Raw genomic sequence first — 21343 nt, forward strand, 5'->3', positions numbered from 1 at the left:
AAGTTCAATGGTTGCTTCTGATCACAGGGTTCTATGCATTTTTTGGAGCTTAAAAGGCTTCCAACAAATCTTTTTCATGGATATATCATGGATTGGTTTCGGAGGAAGAGCTTTTCGTACAAGTAACTTATGAAACTATATTGGCAGAGAAGAGATATAATCCTTTAACTGGCCTTGAAAGTAAATGAATTCCCAAAATTTGGTTGCTTCCATCTGCTGCAGTTCACCTTTGTCCCAATACATTTGAAGGTATCATTTTCCAGAGTTAGGTGGCAAATGGAATTTCTCATGTGAAACTTCCAAGAACTTGTTTTGAGCCATTGGCTCTTCCCAGCTTTAGCGGGATCTGCTCCCCAATGACATTGCATGCTTGAATTATAGTCCTTTTTTTTTTAACCAAAGGAGGTATTCTAGTCAAATAAATAAAACTTCTAGTAAAAGAAAAAACAAAGAAATTGCATGCTTGAATTATTTGTGACTAGGAAGGCATGAGCAGCATTTGGAAATCTTCTTTCTACAAGTGGTCATATCTATGAGGTTGCTGCCAATCTACTTTGAATGTTGACATGCCTGGCTTATATGCTATCCTGCTTATGGAATTTGGGGTGGTAAAGTTCCACTAAAAGTTAGAATATTCACTTGGGCTCTGTCAAGAAATCACATTGCAATTGGTTATGAGGAAGTTGCAAGTAGACCCCTTACAACAATAAAGTGGTCCTTTTTTTTTCTTTTCCTTTTTTTTTTTGAAATAATGGCATAGTCCCAACAATAAGGTTAAGCATAAAAGAATACATAAGAGAGAAAAAAATGAAAGCAAACCTAGCTAAGAGTTAACTCCCAACATCTGAAGTGCGAAATCGGTAGAACCTATTTGCACAAGCACATCATAGCCTCTCAGTTTCCTTTCTTTTATTACATCCATCCACTGTTTCTATAGTAGTTCTCATTGGCCATCTGATTCCCAATAATGTGCCAATAATATACTTGCTATCCTGTTTGAGCTTTTTCTTGTGTTGAGCTTGTTCTTCAAGGCCAACCACATAAACACTTTGATTTTTGTGATGCTACTGCTGTCCATAAAGCTGAGGCAAGGGGATGGATAACCCCTTCTTGATTAACAAACCTACAGAAGGACTTCACTGAATAAATTTTGCTTTCAAGCCATCCCCAAATTGGTTTGTTCATGACGTGAGATGCTTTGAAGAATGGTGGCCAAAGTGAGTGCTTAACCTAATTTCCCAACTCCTTGATGCAAGGCTCCAGTGAAGTGCCACTTGGTTCTTCATTTTCTGTTGCATGTTACAGGTTTGGGAACAATGTTGAAAGAGGTTGATCTCCTAACCAAATGTCCTGCCAACAAAAAATGTGTGATCCATTCCCAGAAGTGAACTTTAGACTGATCCAGAAGTCATGCAAACCAGAAAAAAGATAAAAAATCTGATTTATTGATTACAATACTTGAACAGCATATTAGAAAGACCTATTACAACACTCCAGCTGAACCATTAAAGTGCAAGGTTATGTTGGGTGCAACAATATGATACCAGCATTGAGCTTGGAAATCCAGGTCAAACTCCAGACCTTTAAGTTCTAGTTTATGTATCTTTTTATGGCTCTAAAGATCAACTAACGGAATCAAGAGTCAGCTAGTATGTCAGCTCATCATGGTAGAATTACTCTTCATGACTATTATCTAATATCATACATATGTAATTGCATTATTAAATTAAACTTCAAATGGTGAATCCAACTCTATGCATTATACATTTAAAGAATTGGATAACTAATAATTGACAAGGCATTGCAGTCTGACAAACACCTGCTCCATGGGAACAAACGAGTACACTACCGAAAGAATGCAATAGAAGGGCCTTAGAGAAGTGAATTCAACTGCTATATATTATACATGAAAAGAATTGAAGTGCAACATTACTTAATTGGATGTACTTTGTAGAACATGTATAAGATGCAAGTAACAGCAAAAATGGGTTGGGGACAAATAGCTCCTGAAAGAGCCCAATATATGATCTACAATCATAAAGGTGGATAGAAGTATGATGACAAGGAAAACCCAAGGAACAGCAGACCCCCAATGGTTGCAACTGTCCGTTGTGAGATCTTGGATGCCAGCATGCTCCCACCCACCACTGCAAGAGATGTACATATCATGTGGCCTAATGTTGCTCCCACTGCAACTCCAACTGCATTCTTGTGGGTTGCTAGCTGCATGACGCAGACACAGGAAAACAAGATGCAGTTGGTTATTTCAAATAAAAAATAGCTGGATGAGTATTTCACATTACAGCGCTGAGAGATCACTCACACAAATTAATGCAGTGCGAAAACAACTGCGGACACTGCAATTCTAAATCATATATTTTGGGCTGTTACATAAGAGATAATAACAGCATGTGGACTTGCATGGTTATCTTAACCAAGTTATTCACTAGTCCCAGTCACCAAGCATATCCAAAATAATATCCTTATGCTCATTGGCATTCTAAGATGCTTATGCTACAACAATTTTAAGTTTTTATTTAGAATAAACAAAAAAACAAATCTGTGGGGCCTTCTATACAAAATGATGAGTGAGAATGGGAAGAAATGTACAGCAATTACAAATATGGAAGGATATTACACTTTGTAACGTGCTGCATAGTTTTTATGCTGCAGTGCTGTACAGCGAATATAGTCTGTAACTGATCAGTATGTGCCAATGTTTGGATAGAAGATGGATATGATTGCATTGTCCATTAGTACTGGAGTATCACAAGCAGATCAATTTTTTGAAACTCTGCTTTATATATTATAGGACTAAGATTTTATGTTGAAAAGTTAAATTCAAAATCAAATTGACATTAATTTTAACATCATCAGAAATGAACTAGTTTCATCTTATGCACAACATTAAAACAGAGGAAAACAGACTGAGAAACATTTAATGAAATATATAATATGGACACAAATGTAAGGATGAAAACTGGATGTCCTAAGGAGTAATGAACTGCTACATACAGTGGCTTAGACCGAATTATCATGATGTAGCTAAAATTTGAAAACTCCTCAAGGCATATGTAACTTGCAGTGAGGAGAAGGAAAAGGAAGAAAAGGGGGAAAGAAAAGGAAATAAAATTGGTCATGAAAAATAATCTAAGCAATATACAACAAGCTTACCGCAATTGTTGCTATTTGACTACGATCCCCCCATTCTGCTAAAAAGGTCAAAATAAACGACTGCATATGATATCATAAAAAGTGTTAAGACAAATTCCACCTATAATATATTGCAATTGTCAAAATGAACTACAATACAGATAAGTTGTTTGACAAACAGATATTCACAAAGTGAAAAAGATAAGTTGTTTGATAACTATAATAGGCATGGCTGGAGACACTCAGAATCCAACAATTCAGCATACTGGCAAGAGTGCACAGGGTGAGAAAATGTTAAAATGGCCGAGGCCTCCATGTACTCAAGTTTACAATATCCTCATGAAGAAGGCCACCATTACTGCCTTAAACTGAAAAGCAAAACAAAATGTACCTCTAAAAAGATAGGCGTACAAAATCTTGAAAAAAAGCGGCGAAATGTGCTTTTCCCTTGCCCTGTCTCAAGCTTTTCTTCTACCTGCACAGTTTTCACTTAGCAATTAAAAATATGTGGTCTTAACAAATGTCATTGTCTGATAATGGAAAATTTAAAATTTATAAAGAAACAATTGTAAGCTAGAAAGCTTTTGGTTAAATAGCATATAATCCTATACTTGTTCCAAAAATTTAATAGGAACTTCATGGCAAAAACACTTTCTCCTGTGCACACATGAAGGATATCTCAAAATGCCAATAGAAGTGTCGTAAGATGCTCTTTATTATTCGGATATCCACTTTCTTTTATTTGTGAAGTTATCTTGTATGAATATAAGTATCTACATAAAAAGATAGTACAATCAGTAATTCTAATATCAATCAATTTTTCTTTAATTGCACACAATGTTCTATCATGTTGCATTTTGGAACAGCTCAAATTAACATGGTAATTTTGTAATTTAATGTCTGACACTCTGACAGATCAAGTTATATGATAGGCATCCTTAAGATAAACAGATAGATATACATGTATACAATGCAGTTCAATGCCCAAACTAAGGGCATCCTTCATAAGCATGCTTTTCTTTTTTTAATCTAAACTATCCTATAAATTGGGAGATGTATAATATGCTTCTCAGTGCCTTTGTACAATTTCTCAAATTGAGAAAACTGATAGGTAGGATACACTATATCAACATAACTTGTCAGAGAAAGAGAAATGTATTGACTGATAGTGTAGAAGAATTTGTTGTTCTTTACCCAAGAAGGGTTGTAACTACCTGAACCTTCAACATGTTTAGTTGCATGAAGGAGATGATGATGAGTGTTACAGACGATGTTATATTGGATTTAATTCAAGTAAGGCAGAGATGTCACATGAGTTGACATCTAAGTACACCTGTAGTGCTCCATCTTTTGCACTTAACATCCTTGTAATCAATTGCCCCAATGGACATGTTTCAGTTTTAAGGTACTAGTTGCATGATGTAAACATTGAAGGTCTGACACTGCTTTGATGTAATATTTGGCTGGACAAAGTTGATTTGGCTTGGCATCTCTGCATAGCCATGGCATATAGCCCCTAAAACATAGGTCAGATCAACATCCACCTTTCCTTTGGTTCCCTTTCTTCACTTTTGTAACCTTGCTTCTCTATTTCTTTTTCATATGGGGAGGAAAGCTCGGGCAGTCTAAACAAACAAAATTCTTTTGAAATAGTTATCCCATCATACGCCCTCAAACTTGAATATGAGAATGAAAATTTCTCCAGTTTTACCTCGTGTTGCATATTAGAAATAAAATACAAAATAAGAAAACAAATGTCAAGTTCTGTTACAAACAAAAACCCGATATATCACAAATGCAACAATTCTTTATGGGTTCATCTCCCAATGCAACTTAGCATATTATGCCACATGAGCATGACTCATCTGTAATCGTGCACAGAAAGATATGAAGCCTTCCAAATGATTTGACACTGGCATTCAGATATAATCAGATACACTATTCCTTTTTGTTTAAATATAGAAATTTGACAGCTTTAGACTAGTGTATAAGCAAGTTTTAAACCGACAAACATAGTTTTTTGACTCATCTAATCCTAATATCTTAGATAAATCCAATGTCTGCATTAATTTTTCTTTCAACTAATTTGACTTCCAAATCAAAATTACACAACCGTGTTCCCATATTAACAACATACTACAGTTGTGCAGATAATACCAGAGTACTGCTATTGCAGGACTAGTTCAGAATGATTGATGGAGAACAATTTTTTTTCATTACTGAATGAAATGCTTCAGATTAGGTGAAATAACCTAGATCTTCCCATAAAAATCCTACATGTGTCAAATTAAGTAATTCCTAATGCAAGGCTCTCGCCCTAAACCACCCATCCACCTGCCTTATGATAAGCTATAAGGTCTGATACACCAATTGGGAGATCTTGCAAACAAAATTTATGCATAAATAGCATCTCTAATAATCGGTGATATCCAACACCCAAGTTTTTTCTTTTAATAATATATATTATACTAAGTATATTAAAGCATGTTCAAAAGTTGGTATGTTTCCTCCATCTTGCTAGATTAGAGTCCTCTAGTAGCGTTCATGCTCATTATTTAGCTCAAGGTCTATCATACTACCTTGTACCAACTATACCATATAGTACTAGAAAGTTACTGATATCGTACCAAGGTTCGATTCAATATGAGCCAAACCAATTTGTACCAATCTAAATCGAGTGGAACAACCCCATACCAACTAATACCAATCTATACTGCCTAATTTCAGGCCATATCATGGCTGGGAGTCAGAAAAACTATTGCGGCCTATGTCGAAACAAGGTACATACCAGCGTATGCCGAACCGGCCCGTACCGGCCGGTACGGGCTGGTACAAACCGGTCCGGCCAGCTACCGGTACGGCGGAGCCGTGGAAACCGGTACAGGCCGGTTCCTTGCCGGAGACGAAGAAGACGAGGAGAAAAAGAGGGAGCGCGGGGAAGAGAGGGAGGGAGCCCACCTTCGGCCGCCATCGGAGAGCCGCGGAGGGGCGTCGGAGGCCGGTGGGGGGCGGCGGAGGCCGGCGGGGGACGGGGGAGCCCGCGGGGGCGCTGCGGAGGCCGCGGCCGCGGCCGCGTCACTGTTTCGAAATAAACAGGGGACGCGGCCGCGTTTTTTAATTTAGGGATTTTAAGTGAAGTCGGTAAATCGGTTGCCGACTTCACTTAAAAATCTCCAAATTAAAAAACGCGGCAGCGGCCGCGGCCTCCGCAGCGCCCCCGCGGGCTCCGCCGCCCCCCGCCGGCCTCCGACGCCCCTCCGCGGCTCTCCGATGGCGGCCGAAGGTGGGCTCCCTCCCTCTCTTCCCCGCGCTCTCTCTGGTTCTCTTCTTCTTCCCCGGTTCCGGCGGGGAAGAGCTTCCCGGTTCGTACCGCCCGGAGCACGGTACGAACCGGCCTGTACCGGTCCGGTAGGCAACCAGTACGCCTACCGAACCCGGTACGGTGGACCTTGGTACATACTTATAAAGTACTGGTACCATACCGACTATATCGTATCGACCGCACCAGACCAAAGTAGTAACGTACTAGTATAGTTCCTAGCATCGGTTTTGCAAACCTTGATTTGGCCCAGCTTTGGTTGTGAATATCTTCATCCTAGTTGGCTCCAAAAGTCAAAGGTCTAGTTAACCCTAAGTAATGCCATGACTCAATAAGCATAACTACTCCATCAAAGATAAATAAGAAGTTTTCTCATGAATTCATTAGTATATATCAAAAAAATATTAAAATTAATATTTTAATTCTCGACGCCGGTCCCCATACCAATACCCTATTGGTAAGATACAAAAAGTACAGTATGCCTCCAAACCAGCATAAGGTACATCATTGGAGTTGGCACAGCACCAATCCCATGTTCTAGTAAAGGGCATATCTATACTAGTTGCCAATACCGCCCCACGTCAAGGTTTGTTGTGCCAGTCCCGAAATATGTACTAGATGCCCGACGGCATAGTGAGTACGGTATTGTGCCATTCTAGGCTCGTACCGACACATCCAGAGCAAACAAGGGAGGGAGAGAGGGAGAAGAGAGAGAAAGGGAGGGAGAGAGAGGGAGAGGGAGGGGTAGAGAGAGAGAGAAGCTAAGAGATGGCTTTCGAGCCCCCTCTTCTCTAGCTGCACAAAAATAGGAGCGAAACCCCTGTTTCGTTGAAGAGAGAGAGAGGAGGAGGAGCGAGCGCAAGGGAGAAGGAAGGAGGAAGAGAGAGAGAGGGAGGGCTTCTGAGCCCCCTCTCCTCAGGTCACATGGTAATACGGGTGGAGCCTCTGTTTTGAAAAAAAAGACCGAAGCTCCTATTTAATTTCGAAATAGAGGCTCCACCCCTATTAGCATGCGGCTAGAGAAGAGGGGACTCGAAATCTCTCTCTCCCTCTCTCGGCCTCTCTCCCCCCACCCTCTCCCTAGCCCCTTCTCTCGGCCTCCCGCTCTCCCCCCCCCCTCCCTCTCCCTCTCCCTCTCCCTCTCCCTAGCCCCGTCTCTCGGCCTCCCGCTCTCCCCCCCCTCCCTCTCCCTCTCTCTTTCCTCTCTCTCCTTCTCCCTCTTTTCTGTTTCACCAGATTTCTCAACCCAAGGGGCGGAACCATGCCTGACCACTCCTAGTATGCCTCGGTACGCCCCGAACCAAACAGTTCGAGGCAGTACAGCATTCCATGCCCCACGTGGTTCAATAATTCAGCAACAATTGAAATTATCCTATTTTCTTCTTAGATAGGTTGAGGAATGTGTGTGATTCATATATGTTCTAGTGTTGTTAAAATCAGCCTATCCACGATCCAAATTAAAAAACTATAAAACAATATCGATCGGGAACTAGAACCAGTTTTGAAAAGGATCGTCTAATCCATTTTTGGGTCATGCGATCCAAAAAGTGAGTGATCCAATCCACTGGATCATGCTTACTGTTTGCTGTCCATCCATGAAACAAAGTAGCATCTCCTTGATTTCATGCATGAACAGTAAATCGCCCCCCACCCCCCTTCTCTCCCACCCACCAAAAAAAATATCTGGTTCTTTTCAATTGCAATTAATGTTTATTTAGACTGATTTTAAGGATGATTTAAAGGATTTTTAACTAAAGTTTTCTTGATTTGTTTTCCTTTTAAAGAGTTCAATTTGAATTCAAATTCATGTGTACATAGGTAATAAGCTGAATCCCCTAGTTTCCTTCTAGAAATAGTGTAGTCTCTATCAATAAAGATCCATATCAATCAATATAAGGCAATTTTCATTGGCTGTTTATATAATATTCTAGAGTCCTTATAAAGAAAAAAAGGCATACTGATTTTCACCTTTTAGAAGAGTATTTGTATCCAGCTAGCTGCAGAGAATTGATTGGGATTCTTATGAGGAAGATTACTAAATAACTTGCTGCAAACCCCTTGTTCATTTCTCTTCTTTCTTGCTCTTTTACTACTATTGTCACCAAGGTCTGCCGTACCGGTACCGGTCGGCGTACCGGTACCGGTCGGCGTACCGGTGGCGGCCCGGACCGGTACGAAATCGGTCTCGTACCGGTCCGTACCGGTGGCGTACCGGTCCGTACCGGTGGCGTACCGGTCCGTACCGGTGGCGTACCGGCCCGTACCGGTCCGAACCGGTCCCGTACCGGTCCGAATCGGTCCCGTACCGGTCCGAACCGGTGGCGTACCGGTCCTTCAACAATAAATTACCGGTACCGGATTTTACGCTGATCCGGTACCGGTCCCAGGCCGGACCGGTACGTACCGGCCGGTACGGACCGGTACGGCAGACCATGATTGTCACCCTTTTCAACTCTCATCGATCCTATGTGCTCTTATGAGGCAACTCAAGACCATTTTCTCTTTACCATGCTAAACACCAATGCTAAAAGGAAGATTTCTCATTGATGATCAGATTTCTCTTCTTTGTCGTGACTCGTCACTTATTTTTTTCCTTTTTATATTTTTAAAGAAATATGAAAAAAATTTAGGATCCACAATCCAATATATGATCTGATCCAACCTGACACTCTCTATGATTTACGATCCAGCCCCAATCTTAACAACATTGCATATACCCATAGATGTACACTTAACTTTTCTTTAATCTTTTCTTAATAGTTACCATTTGGCAGTCTCACTTGGAATTAGTTATTCTTTGGTAACTCACTAGGAATTCATAAAAGAACTCTATTGCATTAAGATGGCAAAAACTTGAAAAAGCAAAAATGTTGATACAAGCATCCACCGTAGTTAGAAAACCTCTCATTAAGTTGGAGGATTTTGTTATTACTAGTTATATTGTAAGTGCTTATGCACTTGTATCCATGAATTATGAATTAGTAACAGTGATATAGAGAACATAAGTACGGGAATCTTGATTCTGCTCCATTTTTATTGGCATGGACTCGAAGATTATTATGAAGAATTTATAAATACAATTAACTGCAAATAGTAAACATAAATATGATGAATAGTGCTTTACCTATTTAGCCAATGCTAAAAAATTTCATTAAAAAAATGATAAGTGATTTGTAGTGCAATAACTTTCAAGGCCTGAAACATCTTAATGCATTAGAAATCTAAATAAATATCTAGAGAAAAAATATTAATAAAAGAACTCTGGATGTTTTCTCAATAACCAAACCCCTAAATACACAAGCTGGACCCATCAGAGGTCTTTAAAAACAAAATCCATCATTTTAGTAGTTCTAGTCAATGCCCTTTTCGTTGCATCTTTAAACAGACTAGAGAAAACAATGTGTTTGAGTGCTTGAGTGGAACTAGATGATTAGCATGCTTGAAAACTATTTTTTATTTAGAATTTTGACATCACTGAACTTTGAAATGTCCATGTAGAAATCTTTCAGCATGCATATTAAAAATCCCACATCTTGAATTTAGGATTCAGAGATTTGTATCGGATAGGCCCAGAAAAGAGTTTTGAATCAGATAGGTACATTTTGAATCAGATTAGAACAAGTTTGCATGGTAGAAAGAGCCTTGAGTCCAAAAGAAACTAATATTCCCTTTCTCATATCCATTGTGATTAGAGATGATCCATCTGTGGAAGTTTTTGCTTTTACACAATCCATCCTTACAAGATATAACTGAGAATATTATAAGGGCATTTTTTGAAAAAAAATCTATTTTAGCTATTATAGACATATTTTCGGTGAAACTATGAGAATAGATCTAATAGAGGAGGTTTAATAGGGTAATTATGAGAATAGCTGAAAACTTGAAAGATTATAAACATATTGTGGGACGAGGATGTTCTGAGAAAAGAAGGTTTTCACATGTTTATTACTACACTTCCTTTATTGGATGGATGATTTTTCTTACGACGTTTGCGATTATGCAAGCAAGACTAGACTCAATCATCATATGTCAGGAACACCTGCCTATCCCACAAAAGCATGATACTGAGTTACTAACCATCAGAATGAGAAGGTCACTTTGTCAGCAACCCATATACTACTATTAAGGCATTAGTTGACTGGCATGTGCAGTGCATGAGCACATGCCACAAAGATACACAGAGATCCTTTGTGTAATAAACACGTCATCTATATTCAATTTCATACGTGTAACCAGCTAAAAGGAAATAAGCATTTTGTAAGTATATACAATTAAAATGAGTTTTTATATTGCAACTGAATACTTGAACACAAGATGTTAGACAATAACAGTGAGCGAATTTGAAGCATAATTAGTATTCTTGAAGTTCTCATGGTCTTCAATATTCAAACGCACACAGGATTTTGGAAATGAAACTTTGTCAAAGCCCTTGGAAAGGTTTCCCCTCTAAAAGCAGTTTTCTTTTAATTATACAAGAGATGAATAATTGAATCAGGCATCATTTTACATTTCCAAGTATCAGTGTATAAGTTTAAGCATCATAAAGAAACTAATGTCACCATTAGAAAATATAATCTTGTCCCACTAGAACATGAGGTATGTTTGATGTCACATTTCATCTCATCTTTTTGTTTATTATACTGGAATAAGAAATACAACAATTATCTTGCATTAAAAAAGGTTGCAGAAAATATGAATAGATAAAATTGCAAACTATACAAAAGATTAGGTGATAATATTCAGGTGTAATTGGTTAAGCAAATATAAATGGCTCTCAGTGCTCCATCTAAGGCAAATATAGCTTGAGTCATCTCAGACAAGTATATTTCCAGAGCAAAATATCATTTGCAGGAAGTGACCAATGATTATGAAGTGAGAAGTAACTAATGATCATTTATTTGACTTTGCTTATGATCCAAAAAGAAATCCAAGTTCTCATTTGTTAACACCTCACGAATAATCAAGAAGAGTTGACAGAACTCAACTTCATAATACTTCATTCTTGATGATATAATTGGCATGAACACAAGTCACATGACAACACAAATATGATGGCACAGTACATTCAATAAAAGAAAACTACATATGGTGCCAGGATAGAAATTTTATTATCGTTGACCATGTGCAATGCACATGAGAACTAGAACGGATGATTGTCATCTCATATTTCAAGATCTTTACAAATTTACATCAGATTATAAATGTGCATTCGCTTTTGTCTGCTACACTTCTCTTGTTACTCAAATAAATACAACACAAAAGAATCCATCAAATTTAACTGACCAAAGCATAGTATTTTGAATGAAACATTGTGATCACAAGCTAATTAAGATTGTAGATTAATCACATGAGGATACTCTTAGTTTATTAGTTGAATTTGAACTACTTATATGCATTATTGTTATCTGCACTAACAAATGCATAATGTGGAGCTAAATGGACTGCCTAATTGCATCTAGTGTAATTACGTTACCATTCTTCCAAAGCATGCTAGTGGAGGTCATCATTCAACAACATGCTATAAGGAATAAAGCAGTTCACAGTGTAAAATAGATCTTATGTGCAAAACTGTCTGGCAATTATAGTCTTTTCAGATAGTCTAAATCAGAGAAGGAAAGAAAAAGAAAAGATGCTCAAGAGATGGAACACAACCAAACACAACCAAGCACATCAATTGGTTGTTTATGAGGGCTTAACATAACTAAAATGTGTGACATCAATAAAGCAGGAAAAAGAACGTGATAAATGCATAACACGCTTCTAATATGAAGCAAAACATGCGTACATCTTCCATTTCCTTCTTCTGTGATGCCTTTGAATTAGACCTCCATGCAATGTACAGCAACCGTAGCCCAAAAAATGCATAAAGCACTACAATAAGAAAGAGAGAGAATAGAGAAAGAGTAGGACTCCAGGAGACATAAGATTATGTATCTTCAATCAATTAAGAGAGTGAAGCAGAGGAACTGGTGGACATGAAATTCTACATATTACATGACAAAATTCAATATTTCAGGATATATCAGGATTCCTTCGCCATCATAAAGTAGCTCTATACACTTCTTGAAGTGTAAGCTAAAGCAAGTAAAGAATCAAGATAATAAAACATGATGATACATAGAGGACATATTCCCTTATATAGTCCTTTTACACAGGAGCCAGTAATGTTATCTATCACACAGAGTCTTAATAAACTAAGCTTTTATTTTGGATTAATAACTGTAATGTTCATAGGACTTGAATAAGATGCAAGTTAATGTTATATTGAATGAATTAATGAAACAGTTGACAAAATATGCGGTAGAAGTATAAAACGAGCAGAAAAAGTATTATTTGAAACAGGTAAACCTTATTTTTTGGTGCACACGTCCCTCCAGGTGCAGTGGTGGTAGTACATCAGGGTGTTAGCTAGGTGGAGGTGAGAGGATTGGCATGGATGGCATACAGAAAGTATAATCAGCAATTCTAATTAAGCCCACTAACTTGCGAGTATGTCAAACAAACAGCTGGCTTGAATCTTTTCCATAGAAATAGCGTCATAGCTTTGAGCCACTTTGACTATAACTAATCCTAATCATCTCCTCAATGCCATATCTAATCATATCCTCTTTTGCATTCAATGAAGTTATTTATTTTCAGGTTTTATCTCAGTTGGCCCAATAACATACAAGTAATTCAAGGAAAGAGCCAAACTGAAGCTTTTCCATAAACTTTGTGCTGTAGATTTGAGCCTCTTTAACTAACCAGTTTCACTCATCTCCCTAATAATTGCACCACTTTCACATCCTAGGAAGTTATTCATTTTTCAAGTCTTTCTTTCCATTCTTTTGGGCAAGATATATCATTTTTGCAGTCTCAAGTGATTCTGACTATATTCTCAAGGAGAAAAGAAGAGGAAGAGAAACAGGTCATTAAAGAAATGATTGTCATGGAAGAAAGTTAAAGCATATGAACTGAATTTCCTTGATAGTTTCTAAAATGACATTTCATAAGGCATAGAAAAGACCCAATTCACAGAGCCAATATACATCCTTGAATTCCAATAAGAAAAACATTTCCTGAAAGAAAACCGAGTAGCCTTCCATCATTGGTATCAGATGTGACTTGGGGAAGTCCGAAATGTAATGAAAGATAGTAAAAGGCCTATCATCATTTGAGAAAGAAAAGGCTGGAAACACGCATGAACAAGCATGGAAGAGCTACAAAGCTAATGATGGGTTGCATAATCAGAAAGGATATTAAAAAGATGAAGCTTAGGATTTGATACAACAAGAAAAACCATCAGAATGCAATAATGCAACCTACACATAATGGGATTGAAAAGCAGCATGCTATCTGATACATCCATTCAATCTCTGAATTTTGTAGTGTTAGCAAAATCTCTACTTTTTTTTTTTATGTTAAGACCCATTTTTTAATTGTTCATGTAACCAATGACAGTACTTCTCAGTTATGTCAACACATTGATGTTTTGCATTTGTGTTTCAGCAAGCTAAAAATAAGAATTGGCTGTTTATAAATTAAGGAGCAAGTGTTTCACATGGTTGATCTGATCTTAATCCTGTAGAAAGAGTTAAAATGAAGCTTTCACAGAAAAATGCTCAACAGTTTATAGCGGAATGCTCATTTAGTCTTGTTCTCATCCTTATTCTCAACTTTAACTTTTTTCAGGTGCCTTCTCTTGGTTTTCTACCACTGTTCTTCATTCCCTTTCAGGGCTCCCCCACTCCCTAGAAAATTTAGAATAAAAGCCTTCTCCAGTCTGTTATAGATATTTATTAATTATGAAAAGGTTGAAAAGGACCAAAAGGAAGGGGAAATATTATAAGGATAAGAATAAGAAAAGTGACAGAAAAGTAATCATAATCGACAACTTATTCCCAATCATAACTTAATGTAATACAAATAACTACATTGTGGGTGAGTGGCAGAAAGGTGCATGGTTATTTATGCGGGTAAAAAACAACATACCAGTAGCTGCACTGTTTGTGTGCTTCCTTGATATCAAGTTGGGAACTATCCTACCAAGTCCAGTCGATAGCACCTTACACACATGTAAAACAGCCACTTTATATTGCTTGCTAAAAAATAATAAACATCAAAATTATGTGCATTAAATTTTTCTTTGGAGTCCAACGTCGAACATTAACTAATTATGTAAATTATTTGAATTTATAACACCGGTAACAAAATTAGAAAAATTTGGAATACCATCAAGAGATAGTCGAAAAGAGCTGGGAAGAGAGCCCATAAAATCTTACTGTCATCACAATAAGGGCGAAGAGTGCACCCGACAGAACTATTGATTTTGGGTGGCGCATTGCCAACAGTGCTGCGATTATAAATGTCTCATCTCCAATCTGAGAAATCCAGAATTAGTAGCATCAATAACTCTTCCAATCAATTAAATTACAGATACTTAAGTATCAGAACACAAACCTCACTAACTATGATCATGGATATACTAGCAAAGAAAGCATCAAAGAGCCCCAGGCCAACTTTTTCTAAATCAACACCATCATCATCACTTGCTGAATCTTTCCGAAACGAGCGCAGGAACATCTATATCAGTCAAAAAAAAAAATTCAAAAAAAAATCTCCAAAAATCTAAAGATGGAAGAAAGAGGACACGTCTGCTTACCTTAGAGCGGCGATCCAGGAATCTAGTCGACTCCAACGAAGCATTCTCGGCGCTCTCCGCCTTTAATTCGTAAGAGGATCAATCCAAAAAACAGCAAATTTGATTACTAAAAGCAATTCTATCTGAACGTTAACAAATCACCCCCCCCCCCCCACCCCACCCCCACCACCACCAAAAATAAAAACTAAAAATTACCTGAGCGACGACAACCACGGTGGAAGAGACGAGGAGGAGGACGAGAAGCAGCGCAATCCGAAGGAGCCCAAATCTACTGAAAATTATACTGGATGGATCCATTGCCGGGGAACTCAAACCCTAGCTACAGATCGAAACCAAGAGGGGAACTCAAGAAGGAAATCTAGACGGAAACATTTAGAAAAAGAATTTAATTGAATGAACGAGAGAGATCGGATCTGGGAAGGAAGCCGGGATGAAATGGGCGAACAGGGGAAAATGGAGAGGAGCCGGCGCTGCGTTCGGTGTCTTCCCCTTCCTCCCTCCGTCTTCCGTATTATTATTACAGCAAGTGGGACCGGGTCCACCGTGGACCCATCCTAAATTATTAGGTGATCCATCTCTTTTTTTCTTTTTTTTTTGAATCACCGAGATGGCCTTACGACTCTTACCCTGCATCCACCTAATAATTTCCATATTATATATAAAAAATAAATAATAATAATAATTTTATTTGAGATCAACTATAAAAACTAATACATCTAATAATTTATCAACTATCCAAACATAGGCAGATGCTATGATCTACGCGCTTGGCAGTAATTTAGCAGCCAAGTGGATCTAAAACTCAAATTTTTAATTGCGGCCGACTAATTTGGACCAGCCGACCCAAAATTATAATAAAATATTATAATTATTATTATTAATATACATTATTGTAATATTAAAGATATTATTTATAATATGAATTATTATAATAATTAGTAGATATTTAATATATTAACATTGCATAATTGAAGGTGGGGTTGGCATAATGGATGAAAGCCACTCTCAACTAATTTTGGTTGCAACTATTTTGTCGGAAAAAGTTTTCAAAGTTGCAACCTATTGACTTGTAGGCAAATGAGAGAAGAAAAAAATCAGTTGCAAGTGCTTGGGTGCAAATCACTTGCAACAATTGGGATCAAATTGCAAGCAACCAAATATTTATAAATAAGTAGAGGAGAGAGAAGTGAAGGGGGGAGAAGGAAGAGGAAAGAGGAGCAAACTCTCCTCATGTTCAAATAGTTCAATTAAAGTTTGCTCAAATTGGATAAAGTTTAGTATTATATAATAACTTAAATTTATAAAATATTTACATATGCCTTTATGGTCGGGCTAAGTTGGCACATGAGCTTGACTCAGCCTATATAGAAAGAGAATGTCTCCTACTGAATAACTTTGAAATAATTGCACACAATTTAACATTTATAAGTTGAATATGTGAAGATGTGATTTTATCATGTTAATGGGATGGGCACAAAATTATTATTATGCTTTAATTTCACAAAAATATGGGTTCATGCGTTCAACCTACAAGAATCAGCGTTCTATATGATTTCCTGCAATTTAAGAGCAATTCATCACAATGTGAAGTGGAATAGTCTAAATGATTTAATTTAAGAATCTAGCCAAGCTTAAGCTTGCTGATTTTCTGAAAGGTAGGATGCTAGCTTGAGTATAGTCCATGCCAAGCTCAACTCAAGGCCTAGATGAGTTTACCAAGCTTGTTTAGGAACTTGGGAAGTGGAATTGTCAAGGAAAAGCGATTCAAAGATGGGTGATCAATGAGATCAAAATGTGGCATGTGCACAGTCACAAAACAATGAGGATTGAGAGATTTGATGGGAGGCCAAACAAGCAAGGAAGGGGGTAATGGAACTTGAAGCAAAGAGTATACTACATGAAGATTAGAGAGAAAGTTAAGAGTTGAAAATGATATGACTGAAAAGAGGATGGAACACAACAAGGTCAACAATGAAGGGCAAAGTTTAAAGTAAATAGGAATAGGGGCAAAGATTGAAGGACGGTGGAATTAATATGGAGACTGGATCAAGTGAGATTGAAGTAAAGCGTAAAATGCAAATTATCAAGGATGGGACAACGAAACTGGATGAGGAATGATGAGAATAAAGAAATGGATTGTTGCAGAAGCAAAAAAAAGAAGAAGGATAAAGTAGGACAATTAGTAGTATGTCTAAAACTTAGGGTCTATTCTTTAGTGGGCAAATATTATAAGAAACTTTGTCAACTTTTCTATTCACCAACTTATATCTCTATATTCTTATTTTTTTTGTATATGGGTAAGTTATTTTTTCATGGGTGGCATTTACGATGAAATGGAGGAAAGTCTTACCCACCTAAGAGATGGATAAGACATTTTCTCATCAATTGAAAAAATAACCATTTTATTTTATTTCTAAAATACCCCTAACCCTATAATAATAATACATAATAATATAATAATAATATAATAATAATGATGATATAATGATATAATATATATTATCTATATTATATTGTATATTATTATATATAATATAATATAATATAATATACTTTGTTATTAAAGAACATGGGTGACTTTTGGAGCAATTTTTTAATGCATAAAAGAACATGGATAAGTTATTTTTTTCTCTAAATGTTGCTTGGAAAATACTTATGCAAAAAAATACCAAGTAAGTTTTTTACTATCCAAAGAATGGCCCTTAAGGTTTCATGTAGATAGAAATTATCATAGTCATCCATTAGAATGGATGCATGAATAGCAAGGGTTAATTTGTAAAATGTAATATTTTTGATATATATATTTACAATGATAAGTTAGGGCTTAAAGCTGTCCAACTATAGCATGGAATTTAAATGGATTGTCATTTTTAGATAGAGGTGGAGTCGGATGCCACCTCGTAGCCTCTAAATATCTTTTATTTCTTGAGGATCTTTGATCCCCAATATTTTTGTACTAATATATGCACACCCCCTCCTCCTCCTCCAAAAAAAAAACAAATATCAGGTTTCAATGAAAATTAGCACCTTTCTTTCCTATAATAACTTAAGGATTTGATTTTATTCTAGTAAGCAAATAAATCTCAAGAAAGTAAGCATAGGTTTTTTATACTATTGGATGTAAATATAATTCAAGGAAGATTTTTGTAATTTCCTCTTTTTTTATACTTGAGTAGTGATTTAACTATATTTATGTTCTAAAAAAATCGTGAACATAATTTATGTGCTTTTTATATTAGTAAAAGAAGTACATATTTTTTTAATAAATCTCAGGAGTATGACTTTTGTCACCATCATCTACTTCAACTATCAAAATCATCTAGAATAGTAATAGGCTTTTTCTTCACATCTTCCTTCCACTTCCATGCTTGTCGTTCATAAAAAATAACATCATGACTAATAATCAAAGAGTTTATCATGGTATTATAAAATCTATATGGTTTACTTCTTTCCAAATAGCCCAAATTAAAATATGCACTTAATAAAATTATGATCCAATTTTTGTCTTTCTGAGAGGGAACATAAATATAAGCAAGTTAACTATTGATCCAAAGGTTTGATTTTGATAATGCAAAATATTTAAGTAAAAAATTAACTAATTAGTTATCTTAAGTATTCTTGAATGTTTATAGAAAGCTAGGAAGAAAGTCTTCAATAACTCTTAAATGAAGATTAATTATCCAAAGTTTTACATAAAGAAACTCGACACCAAAAATAGCCTTACAACAACCCTTGAATGTTCACATGCAAATACAAAAAAATTTAACTTATGCTATCTCAAGAGTCGACTTTTAGATTACAATGAGTCGACCTCGGTACACTGATACAGACTGATACGCCTTCATGAGTCGACTCCCAGATCACGAGTTGACTTCTGCAGATCACGAGTCTGTTAGGATAAATTGTCCCAAAAAAATTAAAATCTAAAATATTCTACTTCAACAAATAATAGGCAGAAATAGGCTTAAAGAAAATAAATAAAGAAAGTGGAAAAATGAAACCCGAGATGCTGAGGCGTGGTATGTTGATCACTTTTCTTGAAGTAGATTTCGCCACCTTATAGTGTACTAGGCTTGGATGGCGTTCTACTCCTAAGTTACAACAGCCTCTCGCAATGTTCCTTCTGCCTCAATAATTTGCACGGATCAAAGAGACCTTCGAACCTAGAATCAGGATGCAGCAAGCCCGTTGATTGAAAGTAAAATAGTAGAAATGGAGAATAGAAGTTCTCTGCTTTCAATTATATCCTCTGTCTAATCTGAAGAGATCTATTTATAGACTTCTTCGGGACAAACGCGACCAAAAACCGATCCAACGGTCAAAACTGGTAAGAAAGTTTGAAAAAATATTGGAAGTAGGGCCAGCGGATGCGAGGTTGGTCGCAAAGAGGTGCAAGCGAGGAAACGACGTGGCTCCTCGCGCCTTGGGTGTGAGACACGGCTCACGCACCTCGGCTCATCGCACATGTGGTTCGACCTCGGCTCCTGTTGGCTCATCGCACCTGTGGTTCGACCTCGGCCTTGACTCCCACCCGCTCCGGACGAGCACGGGCGAGATACGACCTCGGCTCTTCGCACTTCGGGGCGGGTTGGACGAGCACAGGCGCAAAGGGCCTCAGATGAGCAACGAAGCAGCTTGTGAGAATAAAAAGGAGAGAATGGAGAGTTGAACCCATGACCTCCTCTAAATCAAACTAACATACTAACCATCCAAGCCATACTCCCACCTTAACATATATATAAATATATATGTTTTAAGCATGAAAACTTTTAATCATTATTTAACAAAAAAATCTAACATTCCCCCACCTGATTAAAATGTTTTCAAAACTTTATAAAATCAGAAAATAGTCAAACCAGGCTTGTTTATGTCACGACTTCAATAAAGATAGCTTGCGGCTTTGAACCTTTACCTAGTGAAAATATATTTTCATCTAAAAGATATAGTGATAGCTAAAAAGCTTTGAACCAAATTCTTTGGTTCAGATTTCTATATAATTCACCCATGACAAATGCAAATACTGGGTTCATCATAGGTGGTGCTTTTTCCGGCCTCATGCACCAATATCTCAGTTTCATGAGCGCTCTAGGGGTTAAACTCTTATTCCCATAGACTGCGGCCACACAGTCACACTCACATAGATGAGTCCTCCAAGGGTGCTCGCAGCACAGCACCTTGCCATAGACTCGGACTCATTCAGAGTTTTAAACTCTTCCGGATACTTTTGCTGTGTTTAGCACTCACATCATAGGAAGAGACCAAATGAATAAATTCATTTTATAATAGTTCTAACTAATCATTAAACAACTTGTTTTTCCCATTGAACCTTTTGTCTTGGGTTCTCCAGTCAGAATAGGTTGGGTTGCCATTGTCAATGATTCCTTATGGGTTTCAGTCCCATCCCCTTTGATGTTTCTATGACTTTGCTTCTAGACAGTCTTTTAGTCAAAGAATCTGCTATGTTATCTTTAGATCTAACAAATTCCAAAGTTATGATACTATTTTTAATTAGGTATCTAATAGTCTTATGTCTCACACTAATGTGCCTTCTGTTTCTCTTGTAATACTCAGTATTTCTACAAGTATTAATTGCAGCTTCATTATGACATAACAAAGAGATAACAGACATAGACTTTTTCATGATAGGTATTTCGGATATAAGATTCTTAAACCATTTTGCTTCTTGACTTGCAGAATCTAAGGCTACAATCTTAGCCTCCATAGTATATCTGGTGATCACAGTTTGTTTGGATGATCTCCAAGCAACAGCTGCACCACCCAACATGAATATGTATCCACTAGTTCCTTTTCGATTCACTGAATCAGTGATCCGACTAGCATCACTATATCCTTCAAGTACAACGAAAAATCTTGAGTAATGTAAACGATAATGCATGGCACCTCTCAAGTATCTAAGTACTCTGTCCAGTGCTTCCCAGTGACTAAGACTAGGGCAACTATTAAACCTACTGAGCTTTCCTATAGCATAGGAAATGTCAGATCTACTTGTATTTGAGCATATTTTCGTTGGGCCACTGGATCACCTTTGTTGCACTTCAAGTTCAAACCATGCTCATAAGGTGTACTCACTAGTTTATAGTTGTACTTATCAAATTTCTTTAATATTTTCTCAATATATTGTGATTGATCAAAGATTATACCATCAGGTATTCTGGTAATCCTATTACCAAGAATTACCTCTGCTTGACCTAAATCTTTCATATCAAAAT

At 37.1% G+C, this 21343-nt stretch overlaps 1 protein-coding gene across 2 annotated transcripts; it reads right to left on the bottom strand.

The window, feature by feature from the left end:
• Window positions 1-675: 675 nt before the first annotated feature.
• Window positions 676-15647, bottom strand: LOC103712282 (GDT1-like protein 4). Of its 2 annotated transcripts, none has more exons than XM_026806650.4 (9): window positions 15309-15647; window positions 15114-15173; window positions 14912-15034; window positions 14734-14832; window positions 14444-14516; window positions 12258-12343; window positions 3545-3628; window positions 3175-3234; window positions 676-1350 (listed from the first exon to the last, which is right to left on the bottom strand). In XM_026806650.4, the coding sequence occupies exons 1-9, from the start codon at window positions 15408-15410 to the stop codon at window positions 1300-1302; spliced, it is 738 nt and encodes a 245-aa protein (XP_026662451.4). In that variant the 5' UTR covers window positions 15411-15647; the 3' UTR covers window positions 676-1299. The 2 variants fall into 2 exon arrangements, with proteins under 2 accessions (XP_026662451.4, XP_008796982.4); XM_008798760.5 differs by lacking the exon at window positions 676-1350 and adding an exon at window positions 1873-2223.
• Window positions 15648-21343: the final 5696 nt, after the last annotated feature.

This window comes from Phoenix dactylifera, chromosome 4, assembly GCF_051530095.1.
Source record: "Phoenix dactylifera cultivar Ajwa chromosome 4, Ajwa_hap1_PhDact_Kaust_v1.1, whole genome shotgun sequence".
Taxonomy (NCBI): Eukaryota; Viridiplantae; Streptophyta; class Magnoliopsida; order Arecales; family Arecaceae; genus Phoenix; species Phoenix dactylifera.